The sequence below is a fragment of the Pongo abelii genome, chromosome 4 (genome assembly GCF_028885655.2).
Source record: "Pongo abelii isolate AG06213 chromosome 4, NHGRI_mPonAbe1-v2.0_pri, whole genome shotgun sequence".
Classification (NCBI taxonomy): Eukaryota; Metazoa; Chordata; class Mammalia; order Primates; family Hominidae; genus Pongo; species Pongo abelii.
Genome location: NC_071989.2, coordinates 74,757,499 through 74,772,393, shown reverse-complemented (window position 1 = coordinate 74,772,393; position 14,895 = coordinate 74,757,499). Strand labels below are relative to the sequence as shown.

At 34.8% G+C, this 14,895-nt stretch overlaps 2 protein-coding genes across 3 annotated transcripts in view; one reads left to right on the top strand and one right to left on the bottom strand.

Annotated features, from left to right (window-relative positions):
• The window catches only part of TRIM23 (tripartite motif containing 23), a 39,345-nt gene extending 28,188 nt beyond the window's left edge, over positions 1-11,157 (top strand). For both annotated transcript variants that reach the window (XM_009240756.4, XM_054556415.2), the window contains 2 exons: positions 1,545-1,669; positions 4,232-11,157. In XM_009240756.4, the coding sequence (XP_009239031.1) occupies positions 1,545-1,669; positions 4,232-4,411 (305 nt within the window). In that variant the 3' untranslated portion in view covers positions 4,412-11,157. The remainder of the gene's footprint in view (positions 1-1,544; positions 1,670-4,231) is intronic.
• The window catches only part of PPWD1 (peptidylprolyl isomerase domain and WD repeat containing 1), a gene marked incomplete at its 5' end in the record, with an annotated part of 23,863 nt that continues 17,617 nt past the window's right edge, over positions 8,650-14,895 (bottom strand). The window contains 4 exon segments of the mRNA NM_001134212.1: positions 8,650-8,946; positions 10,020-10,202; positions 11,079-11,160; positions 12,976-13,157. Of these exon segments, the coding sequence (NP_001127684.1) occupies positions 8,803-8,946; positions 10,020-10,202; positions 11,079-11,160; positions 12,976-13,157 (591 nt within the window). The 3' untranslated portion in view covers positions 8,650-8,802.

Here is a 14,895-nt window from a genome sequence, read left to right as displayed (position 1 = left end):
ATAGTCAGTTAAGAGTACTCTTGCTTCTCTTAACAGAGAATGTATATTACCAGTATTATATGGGTGTGACTGCTGGTAGCGTAGTGGTATAGAGTTGAATTTATGTTGTATGATTCTGCTGAATTCAGTTAAACTCACCATTTATCCCATTATAATCTCACTATAGCCCCCACTCCCACATTTCTTTCACAAATAGTTATTACCTGCAGAAGAACTTACAGTAGCTTGCTTTTGACCAAACTGTATTATATCATATCTATACTCTACATAGGTTTTAGTCACATTTGGGTCTTATTCTACTCTTTTGCCTCATAGACCCCAACATAATGCTTACGCTCATGCCACTTATTCTGTATGTTATTCTGCTTTCCACCAAGATGAGAGACTGAATAATTATTTTTACTTTGGGATTTTTGATATTATTATGAGCCATAATTAATAGAAAAAAATGTATTTTTTTTCTGGAGACAGAATCTTGCTTTGTTGCCCAGGCAGGAGTACAGTGGCGTGATTGCATTTCACTGTCACCTCTGTCTCCTGGGCTCAAGCAATCTTCCCACCTTAGCTTCCCAAGTAGCTAGGACTAGGTGTATGCCACCACATTCAGCTAATTTTTTTTTTTTTTTTTTTTTTTTGAGATGGAGTCTTGCTCTGTCGCCCAGGCTGGAGTGCAGTGGTGCCATCTTGGCTCACTGCAAGCTCCGCCTCCCAGGTTCACACCATTCTCCTGCCTCAGCCTCCTGAGTAGCTGGGACTACAGGCACCCACCACCATGCCTGGCTAATTTTTTTGTATTTTTAGTAGAGATGGGGTTTCACCGTGTTAGCCAGGATGTTCTTGATTTCCTGACCTCGTGATCCGCCCGCCTCGGCCTCCCAAAGTGCTGGGATTAGAGGCGTGAGCCACCGTGCCTGGCCACATTCAGCTAATTTTTAATTTCTTTTTTTGTAGCGATAAGGTCTCAATATATTGCCCAGCGGTCTCGAACTCCTGGGCTCAAGTGATCCTCTCACTTCAGCCTCCCAAAGTGCTGGGATTATAGGTGTGAGCCACTGTGCCCTACAAAAATGAAATTTTGAATATGAGGAATGGTTGAAAGTCTGGAGATAGTTAACTTAGACATAATACTTTGGAGAGATAAAAATGGTGATGGTTTTTATCTTTTAGTCTTTTATTCAAAGACTAAATATTACAAAAGTAGTATTCGAAGAACAAGTAGCAACAGTAGGTAGAGGATCATGAGGCATATTTTGAAATTCGTTATGTAAAAAATGTTATTTGATATACAGACCAATTTGCATTTGATAGAGCAAGTGTTGTAAATCCTTTCCTAGATGGGGAAACTAAACCGGAGAAGTTATATAAACTACTTGAAATCATACCGTTAATTATTTGTAGGTGCCCCTGCCATAATAGGCACCCTCTGTGTGAAAATAATGATGGTAGACAAACTCTAACCATAACATAATAATGATATCATTAAATATTTGGTTCATTTACTGAACTTTAGCAAGTGACTATTTTTGTTTATTTTTTGGGGGTAGCTGTTGTGTTTGTTGTAGATAGCAGTCATAGAGACAGAATTAGTGAAGCACACAGCGAACTTGCAAAGTTGTTAACGGAAAAAGAACTCCGAGATGCTCTGCTCCTGATTTTTGCTAACAAACAGGTAATGCATTTTTATATTGGAATATTTATTTTAGCAGTTTTGTGCATGTCAAAAGGTTACTGGAAATATTTCAGAAGACAGTCAGTTCAGTAGATATTTATAAAGTTTCTTCTGTGTATTTTGAGTACAATCTATGTGAAAATGCTGTGCTGGGTACCTGGGAGTATACAAAATAGAAATAAGGTAGTTAATGCTCACCGGAAACTCCTGTGTATGCGTATGAACACGTAAGTGAGATCTGAATACAAAGAAGACTGATAAGTAACTTCAGTAACACAGTGTTATGGGAATTAGGAAAGTAGTTCTAAATGTGGCATGTTGTAAGATTGTAAAATGTAGGATTTGAGTTGAAATTATGGATGAGGCTGAGTCAATATGTGAAAGGAAGAACATTATAGACAGAGAAGATAATAGCATGCATGTTTTTAGTTTAGGGAACATCAAGCAGATCTATATGTCAGGTCTAAGTAGAGGATGAAGAGAATTTAGAATAACAGACAAGGCCATGCTGTAAAGGTCTGACAGGGCTAGACTGAGAAATTTAGGTTTTATTCTATGAGCAAAGAGGAGTCATCAAAATGTTGGATTAGTGGGTAATAAGATCATATCAGTGTTTCAATACTGTAATTCTGGGGGTAGAATGAATCAGGGCAAAGGACTGGAGACAGGGAGATGCAGTAAATTGCTTAAATAATTCAAGTGAGTATTAATAGAGGAATAGAAAGGCGGAGGCAGATGGAAAAGACTTTGAGGCAGAACTGGTGACTGAATGGGGAGGATGAAGGACTGGGAGTAGCTGAAGATTCCTAGACCTTGAGCCTTTCTAGGAGGATGAGATGCTTTTAAGTAGAGGTAGAAGGAGAGTAGAAGTGGAGCAGAGGAGATGTCATGGGAGGGGAAGAGTAGGATGAAGAATAAAGAATTTTCCCCTTAATAAAAAAGGCAAACTATTAAGAACTGGTATATTTAAGACATGCAAATAAGTCAGTGAAATACCGTTTTCTGCTCATCAGATAGTTAAAGATGAAAGTGTTTTATAATCCTCAGACTTATATACAACTGTTACTATTATTATTATTATTTTGAGACTGAGTCTTGCTCTGTCACCAGGCTGGAGTGCAGCGGCACAATCTCTGCTCACTGCAACCTCCCCCTCCTAGGTTCAAGCGATTCTCCTGCCTCAGCCTCCCAAGTAGCTGGGATTACAGGTGCTTGCTACCACACCCGGCTAACTTTTGTATTTTTAGTAGATTCGGGGTTTCATCGTATTGGTCAGGCTGGTCTCAAACTCCTGACCTCAAGTGATCTGCCCGCCTCATCCTCCCAAAGTGCTGGGATTACAGGTGTGAGCCACTGCGCCTGGTCAACACTGTTCGTGGGTTATTAAACTGAGACATTTTCTTGGAGGACAATTTGGCAATACTCATCAAAGTCCTTTACCCTGCAATTCTACCTTTATATATCTGGTAGACAGATAATCCAAAGGTTATCCTACAGATAATTTTGCAAATATACATAAATGTATATCAACTTATTTTTGTGTATGTATGTTTATGTATGTGTATATATATGGATTTATAATAGCACATAAGCACAAAACTTCAATCTGAACATTCAGTATAGGACTGGTTAAATTATGTTGCAGCCACACAATGGAAGGGAATTCTGATATTAAAAATAATGCAGACCATCTGTGCTGATAATGGAAAGATACTCATCTTCAACATGTTTATGTAAAAAACAAACAGAAAACCCTGCAAGTTATAGAAAGTCTAAACTATGTTCCTGTTTGTGTCTCTGCGTGAGTGTGCATGGAAATTTTCTGGAAAAATATGTTGTAACTGGTGGTTGCTCCTGGGAAGTTGGGGCAATGGGTGTTCAGAGTGGGAATGTAGTGAACTCTTCAATATATAACCCTATATATAAACCATTTATTAAGGTTTCTATGTGTTAATTTTTTTTTTTTAAGTTGATACCTTACACTTGGGCAGGCCAGGCGCGGTGGCTCATGCCTGTAATCCTTGCATTTTGGGAAGCTGAGGTTGGTGGATCACTTGAGGTCAGGAGTTCAAGACCAACCTGACTAACATGGTGAAACCTCGTCTCTACTAAAAATACAAAAAAATTAACCGGGCATGGTAGCACATGCCTATAATCCCAGCTACTTGGGAGGGCAAAGCAGGAGAATCGCTTGAACCAGGAGGCAGAAGTTGCAGTGAGCCAAGATCATGTCACTGCACTCCAGCCTGGGTGACAGAGTGAGACTCTGTCTCAAAAGATAAAAAAATTACTTAGGCAGTATGTTTCCATTTAGGTTGCAAGGCCTTTATTGATTTCATTATTAAGCTAGCCTTATAAAATATATACATATACACATATAAATTATTAAACCAAACTAATTTTTTCTATTATTAATCTCAGAATAATTACTGAAAGATGAATCTAGGTTTTTTGTTTAGGCTTCTGTTAGAACACTGTCAACAAATTTCTCTATAAATAGTGATAATTAGAAAAATTATAATTTGGATGGACTGATAAAAAAAATGTGTATTTATCTTTCAGGATGTTGCTGGAGCACTGTCAGTAGAAGAAATCACTGAACTACTCAGTCTCCATAAATTATGCTGTGGCCGTAGCTGGTATATTCAGGGCTGTGATGCTCGAAGTGGTATGGGACTGTATGAAGGGTTGGACTGGCTCTCACGGCAACTTGTAGCTGCTGGAGTACTGGATGTTGCTTGATTTTAAAGGCAGCAGTTGTTTGAAGTTTTGTGGTTAAAAGTAACTTTGCACATAATATGTTTTAAGAAATTATACATCTCAAAAGATGGTAATTTAGGATATATATATATATATATACATATATATATATAAAGGAATCTTGGATTGGGAATTCAGTACATTGCTTTAAAAAAAATTTGTGGCAGAATTAAATTTCTAATTGAGCAGATTAGATTGAATTAAGTAGAAATTTATTGAATATACATTCTTTTAAAAAGTATATTTGTTATTTAAGTTTTTCGGATAACATGTGACCAATATACTGGGAAAGAGGTAGCCACAGAGAAAGGGTAAGTGAAGGTTTATTCTTTCAGTGAAAAAAGAATAGCCAGTTGAGTGCCTAATGAGACCTCTGTGTGAAGCAAGTGAAGTATAGCTGCTTCTTTTAACCTGCCTTTTCACTGAATGTTGGCAGCATTTAGTAGTAGAAATGACAGTTGCTTAATAGAATCTAAACTACATCTTTGGATAATAGGATTATTTTATGTTCAGAGTTAACAGAACACCTTTAATGCTAAGAACTATAAGGTATAGAAAATTAGTATTTCATATAGTGTTTTATTAACTTTCTCCTACAGCATTTTGTATAAAACACAATGAGACAGAGTGAAATGTTACTTAATTAGGCTTGTCAGGTTAGTAATAAACTGAACAGTAATAAAACTGTGAAAGTAATTGGATCTGCATTTATGAAAGACACATTTCCAGGACTGAACCTAGGTCAGAGCTCTAAATTGGTCCTTCTATTTTTCAACATATTTAAAGTAATATTTCTTTCTAATATAATATTGCATCCTTTGTGGGAATGACTATAGGTAAAATGTAGTAAGTTACACAGAACCAGGGTTGGCTTTATGTAAAAGCTGGTGACCTAAATAGAAAACGAACTTCAATAGAAGTTGTTAGTACAGTGGCGAATGCTTATTACTTACTTCAAACTGTTTCCCAAAATAAGTGCATTTATTTTGACAATAAAACTTAAGGCTCTTCATGAGAAGGCCTTGAAAAGTTACTCTAGAGGAGAAATGTCTAAAGAAAAAAAATTCAAAAAGTTTACATTAATTATTCAGTGTTGTGAGTAAATAAAAATGTGTGCTCTTTACTGTTTTTCATTTTTAAAGGATACTCTCTTATTATGGAAGCACGATTTATTTAAATAGGTACATTGAGACTTTGTTTTTTTTTAATGTTCTGATACATTAGGATGAAGTTAAATCTTAAATCTTATTATTGAATTGTTATAAGGACAGTGATGTCTGGTAACAAGATGTGACTTTTCAGTGGCACTGTTGTGGTTCATTCTTTTCAAATCTATTTTTGTTTAAAAACAATACAACTTTTAGAAAACAAAGCATTAAAAAAAAGCCTATCAGTGTTATGGGCAGTATGTAAATAAGTAAATGTAATATTTCATCCTTTATTTTTCAGGTAAAAGGTCATGCTGTTACAAGTGTAGTTTGTGTGCATAAATAATACTTCGAATTAAATTATTTAATATTTGACTGATTTCAATAACTGAAAAATAAAAAAGGTGTTGTATTGCTTGTGAGAACTTGAACTGTTTACTAGTTAATTGAAGAAAAAAAAGTGTAACACTAAGGTGAACTTGCTTCCCTTTTCACTAATTTTGCTAAACTTTGTAATGCACATTCTTAGCATATAACTGAACACAATTTAAAAATTGTGCCTGATTATAATGTATATATAATGGTAGGTGTTTGTGTGTGATTGATTTTTAAAGAAATATTTTTCTCAAGCTTCTATTACTATTTGTGGTTGTATTATTTCACTAATCATTAGTTAAGACTGTGCTAGTCTTCCCTGCGAAACTAAGAAGAGAGCTTTTTCATATACAGTATATTAGAATTTTCCTAGTAGCTGAATTTCTGTATTACGTCTAAATATTACTGTATGTTATATAAAGCAGGTATGTCAAGTGTATAGCCGTAGTCTATAATTCAGGAATGCTTTATAACCATCAGAAGCCATTATTTGCACTACATATATGATAAGTACAGACAGCAATAAAATGTTAAGATCATTTTTAAGAAGTCCCATCATTATTCTTGAAAGTCTCTTTCTTGAACCATCTACCTAATATTATTGCTAGTCGTAACCAATTTAAGAAGTCATTATTTGTGCTGTGGTTAGGAGAGAAAATAAAACAAAATGGGTATGGGTTGACATGCCTGTCAAATTTGAGATGTAGTTTATTTGATACAGCAAAATTTTAGAAATAACGTTTTGAATTTGCAACATAGGCCACATTTACTCATGAGAACAGATATTAAACTTGATCTTAACTACACCTGATCTTAGCCAAAAGGCCGAGAAGTGATGTGCAGGCCACATTTAAATAAGTAATATAACCATAGTGTTTTGAAGGCGGAGCTAAAGTTTTACATTGAACAAAGTGAAACTTTGTTAACTGCCTTTTAAATTTTAAATGTAAACTTGTTTCATAAGAAAACATAGTATTTTAAATGACCATTTTAGAAAATGGCTTGCAAAACTTAGCGGTAACTCATGAACTAATACTGCTAAGAGAAAGGCTTTTTATGTAACACTGGGATACTTCTCAATTGGCAAAGTGGTAACAAAGAAGAAGATAGCTGTATTCTTCCCTAAAAGAATAAAGGATGAAAAGGACTAATGAATAAGAATGAAATTATATCCTGATAACTTAAAACATGCTTTTAAAAAGACATGGGCAATGTATGTTTTTAGGTCTGCCGATTAAGTTTTTGATATTAATCAAAAAATTCCTTAGTCAAATATGGTTTTCACTCAAAGCAAAATAGTTGTATTTGTTGGGGAATGAGGCATCATCACCACTTGGTGGCAATATTACCAAAAATTTAGATTAAATTTTTAGGAATGAATAAAGCTAGGTAGGTAAGACTAAACAACTAAAATTAGAAACAGTAAATGTCACATTGAAAAGTCATTTTCATGTCCAACTTTAAATTCTACTTTTAAAAAGGAGCATACATTACAGGAGCACAATCTGGCATAATCTCCTATCTCACAACTTTGTAGCACGAAATAAATAAAGGAAAGAATCCTGTTGATCAATAGAAGGAAAAGTTTAAGCCGATTTAAGACTTAAGAATATAAATTCCCTACACAGGTCTGTTGAGAATGTTCTTCCTTAAGTTTCTGAAAGAGTCTTTCTGGAAACGAAGCAGTGAGTCTTAATAGTTATGAAGTAAGTTATAAGTGTAAGTGAAGAAGATCAATCAATATAAGAATTTGTGCTCATATTGTTTTACTGCTCCAATTTCTACTAATCTCTCCATTGTTAGATACCAAAATTTTTATGTATACTTCTTAATGGTATATTTTCTAAAGATATACTATAACTTGAGGACAGAAAAAATTGTTTACCTATGTTAGAAAAATAATCTGAAAGAGTAAATCAACCTGCATATAATAAACCAAGGACTCAGGTATTCACTTATTCTGAATCTTTCATTTGAAAGAATATTTCATAATTATTAAGCAATATAACACTTTGACCAAAGTGACTTCCTGTTTATTGAGGCTTTACTTACCACTACTTACTAAACAATTATCAAAAGACTAAAATATTTGGCATTGAAACCTTGTAAAACAAAGGAAAGGACACATAATATCAGATCCTAGTATTTTTTTCTTGAGGGATCTGCACTCCTCTAAACATAAGGGCGGAGTATCTGGCATGTATTCAAAAAATAAAGCACAGTTGTGTACCACTGTCATTATTTAATAGAGTTGTCATTGCACGGGATACCTTCTAAGACCTCCAGTGGATGCCTGAAACTTCAGATGATACTAAACCCCATATATATTGTTTTTTCATATATATATATATATATATATCTATATATCTATGATAAAGTTTAATTTATAAATTAGGCACAGTAAGAGATTAACAACAATAAAATAGAACAACTATAGCAGTATACTGTAATAAAAGTTAGTGAATGTGGTCTTGCTGTCTGAAAATATCTCACTGTATTGTACTCACCTATTTTTGGATCATGGTGGACAGTAGAAAGAAAACCATGGGAAAGAGGGTGGAGGAGAGTACCGTAATTATTTAATATTTAATTTGAGGCTCATTAGAAATTACCTATAATGAGTGCTGTTTCCCTGAGTTTAGTCCATCTCAATTTATCACCTCCCAGGATTAGAAATATTGCGAGAAAAGTCAAAGGTAATTTTTTAAAAATAGCCTTTAATAAAAAATACAAAAATACTGTATCTTTGAAACATGATCTGTATATTCAGCAAGTCCTAAGCTTCCTAATGTAAAATAATCTGTTTAATATTGTATTTTTATTTGCAAGTACATTAAAACAAATCTTATTTTACTTGACAGTAATATTTATGATGCTGACATCCTCATAGGGCTTATCTGTTTTGGGATTGACTTTGACGTTGGAGATCCTCTGTACAACTTCCATTCCTTTAGTCACTCGTCCAAATACTGTATGCTTATTATCAAGCCAAGGCTGTGTTGGAGGACAAATGGAAAATCTTGGTAAACCCCAATTTCTTTAAATTATATCCTCCAGTTGAGCAAATTAAAGAGAATTTAAGTTTACACTCCCCTTTAGCATATATTTAAAAAGAAGTACAATAATTTCTTAGCAATAAAAATGTAGCAGCTTTTAAAAGTTATTTCCAGTGTATTAAAAAAAAATAGAAGCATAGTATAATGTTTAATTAAATATCTGCATCTTTCAGACCAAAGGGAACTGGAAGATCTTCCCTAAAGGTAAGTTACTTCACATGGCTTACAGAATTGTGGCTAAGGCTTTAAAAGGTCTCTGGAGGACTCTTACCTGAACAGTTTATTCAGAGGCAATTTGAAATAGTTTATGCAGCACATACTTTGGCATTAGACAGGTGGGAGTTCAAATGCTAGCTTGGCTACCTGACCTTTTGGCAAGTTAATCATGTCTCACTGTTTCTTCATCTATTATTGAAAACTGGGGATACTGATAGTAGAAGTACTGTGAATACTACATAAAACTATGTGCCTGGCAGATGGTAGTTACATTTTTCCCTTCTTCGTCACTTAGTGCTTAATTCCAAAACAAAAAGTAGGTAATTTTTATAATTTTATGTTATGGCATAGCAATAGAGCTAGGTTACCTTACACTGTATTTCATCAAATCTAATGTATTCTGATTTCAGAGATACTAAAATGTGGGGGAAATTGTCTCAAAATTGTGAATTCATATACTCTAATCTTTGTATTCTAAAGATGAGGAAATAGGCTCACAGAAGAGAAATAATTTATTTTAGGTTACATCATCAGTAGAGGCAGAGTTGAGATTGAAACTCAAAGTATCTTGAATTGCAGTCCATTATATTTCTTACTACAGTGGAAGTATTGTTTTACCAATTCTAAACTGATTAGTCACATAATTTTATATTCTTGATCATTTTCATATTTGTATTCTGGTAGATGATATAAATAATGCAGAAAATACAGAATAATGCAGCTCTTCTACTGAGTTCACTCTCTTACATCATAACCTATCAATCTGTAGTTTATAAACAATGATATTGTACTTACTGTTGGTACTACTGTTATGAAAAACTGGGATCCATTAGTATTTGATCCTGCGTTAGCCATGCTGAGTGTGTACGGCCTGTCATGTCGTAATGTTGAATGAAATTCATCTTCAAATTCTCCTCCCCATATGCTTTCTCCTCCCATACCAGTACCTGTTGGATCTCCTGTCTGAATCATGAAGCCCTTAACAGAAAGTACACAAAAACATTACACTGTCGTTTTCTATATATGTACGAGTTGAAGTTTTATTTCTGCCAAGAGTGCTTTGTATTCAGTGTAATATTAACTGTCACTATAAAGTGATTTGATTAAACCCTCACACTTAAATTTGGATGGTGTATTTCCATTGCTCAACCACCACCTTGATTGAAACATAAATGCAAAGGTCATCTTCTCATTTATAGACATGTTCTATCTTTCCCAATAACCTAGATAAAGCCAGTTAATACTATAAATTTTAGGATCTGTATGTTATGTTTTATATAATTGCCCTCCTCTTCTCCCTCTCCCTTTCCCCAAATACTGTGGATTTCCTGGAAAGCCTTTTCGCTAATTCCTTTAGGACTCTGAGATCTGACTTTTCATCCTGCCATTTCTGACCTGCCAGAAACCAAGCACTGTATCAGTGCCCCATCCACTTTATGGAAAGCTGCTCAACAAAATCCAGGGGCTGAGTTCTCTCTCCTCCTCTGGTATATTACAGGTTCTCACAGATCAGATGGCACTGTGGCTCCTCTATGATTGAAAAATCATATCTTCTAGATCTAGACCCTATCTAGCCACTACAAACAGGTTACCTAGGTTACTGATGTTATCTTACCCTTTACTTTAGCTGCGGACAAAACACTGCTTCAGTGTTTCTAATCATGCCACTATTCCTGTTGATTCTAGATGTTGATATTTATGACCATCCACTCCTTCTTTGGCTTCCATAGTATATTTTTCCTGTTCCTTTCCACTAAACTGATAAATGTGAGAGAAGAAGATTCCTTGCACTTAAATCTCTTGCTATGTAATAATACAGTATTTCTTAAATCACATGAAATTTGTGTAACTTACCTTAATTATACGGTGAAATGTATGCCCATTATAATAACCATTTCTGCTGTGAACACAGAAGTTTTCCACTGTCTTAGGGCACCTATTAAGACATACATTACAAATATGAAATCTATTCAGAGCATCTTAAAACAGTTTTCTTTGCAGTTCTGCTTCCTAATGATGTTTCCTTTCCATGTCTTCTGAATGTTTCAGAAGGACAGTTTTTTTTTCATAATCTCTAATCTCAGGAGAAGCATGGAGGGTCATGTAAGTATTATATTCTTATTGTTTAACTTAGTTATCTTTAGAACATGACTGCTTAACTAATATTTGAGTTTGACAGTATTAAAATTTCAAGGTCATTTAGCAGTCAAAAAAAATACAGCCACAGCACCTTAAAAATATGTTTTTTTCTTAAGAGACAAGGTCTTACTATATTGCCTAGGCTGATCTTGACCTCCTGGACTCAAGAGATCCTCCTGCCTCAGCCTCCTAAAGTGCTGGGATTACAGGCCTGAGCCACTGCACCTGGCCCAATATCTTAAGTTAGTTTACTCCATATAGTATTATAGGTCTGCATGTAAGTAGTATAGGTTAAGTTCCTGGGAAAGGTCATTTTCTTACAAAAGCATTGTTATGCTACAGCGACATACTCTTGGCCAAAACCTTAATCATAGAAATGACATCTAAATTTATTCAACTTTAAATGACGATCACACTCAGAGTACGAAGCTTATCACACTCAGAGTACGAAGCTTTCTCAATAATATTAACTGATAATTATGCAATTATTTCATATGGTCCATTACCATGTAATACTTCTAAGAGCTGGAAATGGACGAACCAAGAGAATCTTGTACCCAAGTACATCAGCAAACAAGGCCGAAGAGTACATGGGTTTTGAGCACTTAAAGTGAGACTGTCCAAGAGTCTAGAACTGCCTAGTTATTTGTTGAGTACCAAGATATGGTATAAAACATTCATATTCAAAATATTAATAAATAAGAACTTTTAAGTAAAAGTGTTGTAAAAGATGTCATTTTTTGGGTCAAGAATGGCCAGAGATACTCTATTGTATTTGACATTGTATGTTAATTTTACAGTCTTTTAAACTGTCCAGAAAACTGTTCACCTTTTTTTCAATTGAAGCCCTTATGGTTTTGTTGTAATTGGTTTTTGTAGAAACAGGGTCTCACTCTGTTGCCCAGGTTGGAGTGCAGTGGTGTGACCATAGCTAACTGCAGCCTCAAACTCCTAGGCTCAAGACATCTTTTGACCTCAGCCTCTAGCATAGCCAGGAATACAGGTGCATGCCACCATGCCCAGCTAATTAAAAAAATTTTTTTTTAAGAGATAGGGTCTTGCCGTGTTGCTCGGGCTAGTCTCAAACTGCTGGCCTCCACTGATCTTCCTGTCTTAACCTCCTGAATAGCTGGGATTACAAGTGCGTGCCACTGCACCCAGCTTGTAGTTCACTTTTAAAACACAGAGCTACGAAACTATAAAGAGATAGTATGTATCTAGCAACTGTTGGTAAGGAAACATAATTATCTTTCTCTTAAGGATTTGCTTTGAGAGGAAAGCAAAGCAATCCACAAAACCTAGAGTTCAGGTGTGTTCTTAACAGTAACAGTGATATACATTTGTGTATCACTTTACAGTTTACACTCAGCACTTTCTTAGCCAATACATTTTGTCCTCGTAATGAACCTATAAAGTATATATGTATAAAAATTTCCCATTTTCTACCATAACACTTATCAGAAAGCTCAGGAATAGATGTTTTTTTTTATCAAACATTTCTTCAAAATTCCTTAAGTCAACGTAACGGGAATTTTAAGTTGCATAGTTTCTTCAGATATACACATTTACATTCTTAATTACATAAGCCAATAAAAACAGTTGTTATACATACTCAACAGGAAAAAGTTTGGTGTGAATGTCTCCCATGCTGGTGTGGATAATGGCACTGTCCGAAACTCGTTTAGGTCCTTCAGCTTGAGTAGCTGCCATGACTTCTTCTTTAGAAGGTTTCTCATTAAAAACATCTCGATCAGAATCTGCACTTTTCGTATCTTCTGGTTCTCGTTTGGTAAACTCAAGGAAGAAAGTAAAAAGTGAGTCAACGAATTGAAGTTTTCATCTGGTAAAAATTTTATGAACAACAGAATTTCTAATGAAGTACTTAAGAAATGTAAGAATTCACATCAGAATCCTTATTTCAGAAATCACTTCCCATCACAGGATGTGTCAGGCAATTAAATTATTTTTACATTGCCTAATATGAAAAGGATCCACATAACATACTGAACACATTGATTTCAAATGGAATTTAATTTCTTTGGTTAGAAATTTTCTTGGGCAAACATTTAACAAGAATAATTGTTTCATCTGTGGTAGCTCTCAACTTATGCCTTCTACTAAGGCCTAACGTGCCACCTGTTTGTTGCTCACTTCATTATTTAGATTGTTTGGATTTGAATTCCAGTTCTGTGACTTTGGGGATGTGAATTCATTTCTTCTCTTCCCTCACTCATATATGATGATAACAGTACCTACCTTGCAATGAAGGTAGTTGTGAAGATTAAACGAATAGATATTAAGTCCTTGGAGAACAGTGCCTAATACATAGAGGGTATTATATACATATTAACAGTTGTTATTACTACTGTGAGCAGGACCCCATGCTAGGTAGAATAAGGATTCACAAAAACGAATCCGTAATGGATCCTTAATTTTTTTTCACAGTCCCACCTGACCTAGAATCTAAACCCTGAAGCATAGGAGAAAGAATGCAAATTTTCAGTGAAGTTGTAGAAATCTCAGATCCTCGGGGTCTAGGAAGAATTGAGAAAAACCTTTCAATTGTTAAAACTCTGGACTTCTCAAGGCCTGTTTCTTTTACTTTAAGTAGAAATGTTCTCTCCTAAGCAACCTCTATCTCATGTAACTTAATTATGGGAACATAAAGCTAGTGCCTCCATCCCTATCTTGCCTAATGTCATTCCTTGATCTGCTTGGATAGATTCCAAATAAACAACCAAGTTAGGATGCTATCACCTTAACATCCTATTCTCCAGTTTTCAGAGGAATGGCATGTCTGTTGTACTATTTGTTTATATGAATTTTTTAAAGTCATGACTTAGCTGATATATGGATTTGTAAAATTATACTTTTATTTCATGATGTTGGATCTGAAAAATTATGATTTAGCTCATATACGGATTTGTAAAATTATACTTTTATTTCATGTTGGATCTGAAAAATGGGACACAAAATTCATATATATGCATACCATTTTAGTTTTGCTTAAGAATATGTACTAGTAAGACTCAAAGAAAATTCATAACAATGTTAGCTGTATAAAGCTACAGTGAATTACTTATTTTGTTTCTCTATTTTTTCAAACTTTATAATGAATATATATGCTTTAATCAACATACAAGTAAACTTGGAAAAGAAAAAATATAACAAAGTTTTTTGAATCAAGTGGATGGAAAATTAGTGTATGTGTTTTTGGTGTATATCAAGAAATATCCTTTTTTGCCTGTTTTTGTTTAGCAATAGGGTCTTGCTCTGTCACCCAGGCTGAAGTGCAGTGGTGTGATCATAGCTCACTGCAACCTTGAATTCCTTGGCTCAAGAGATCCTACCATGTCAGCTTCCAGCATGGCTGAGACCACATGTGCACACCACCATGCCTGGTTAGCTTCTTAAATTTTTTGTAGAGATGAGGTCTTGCTATGTTGCCCAGGCAGGTCTTGGTCCTGGGCTCAAATGATCTTCCTGCTTGCGCCCCTCCAAAGTGCTGGATTTACAGGGATAAGCCACCATT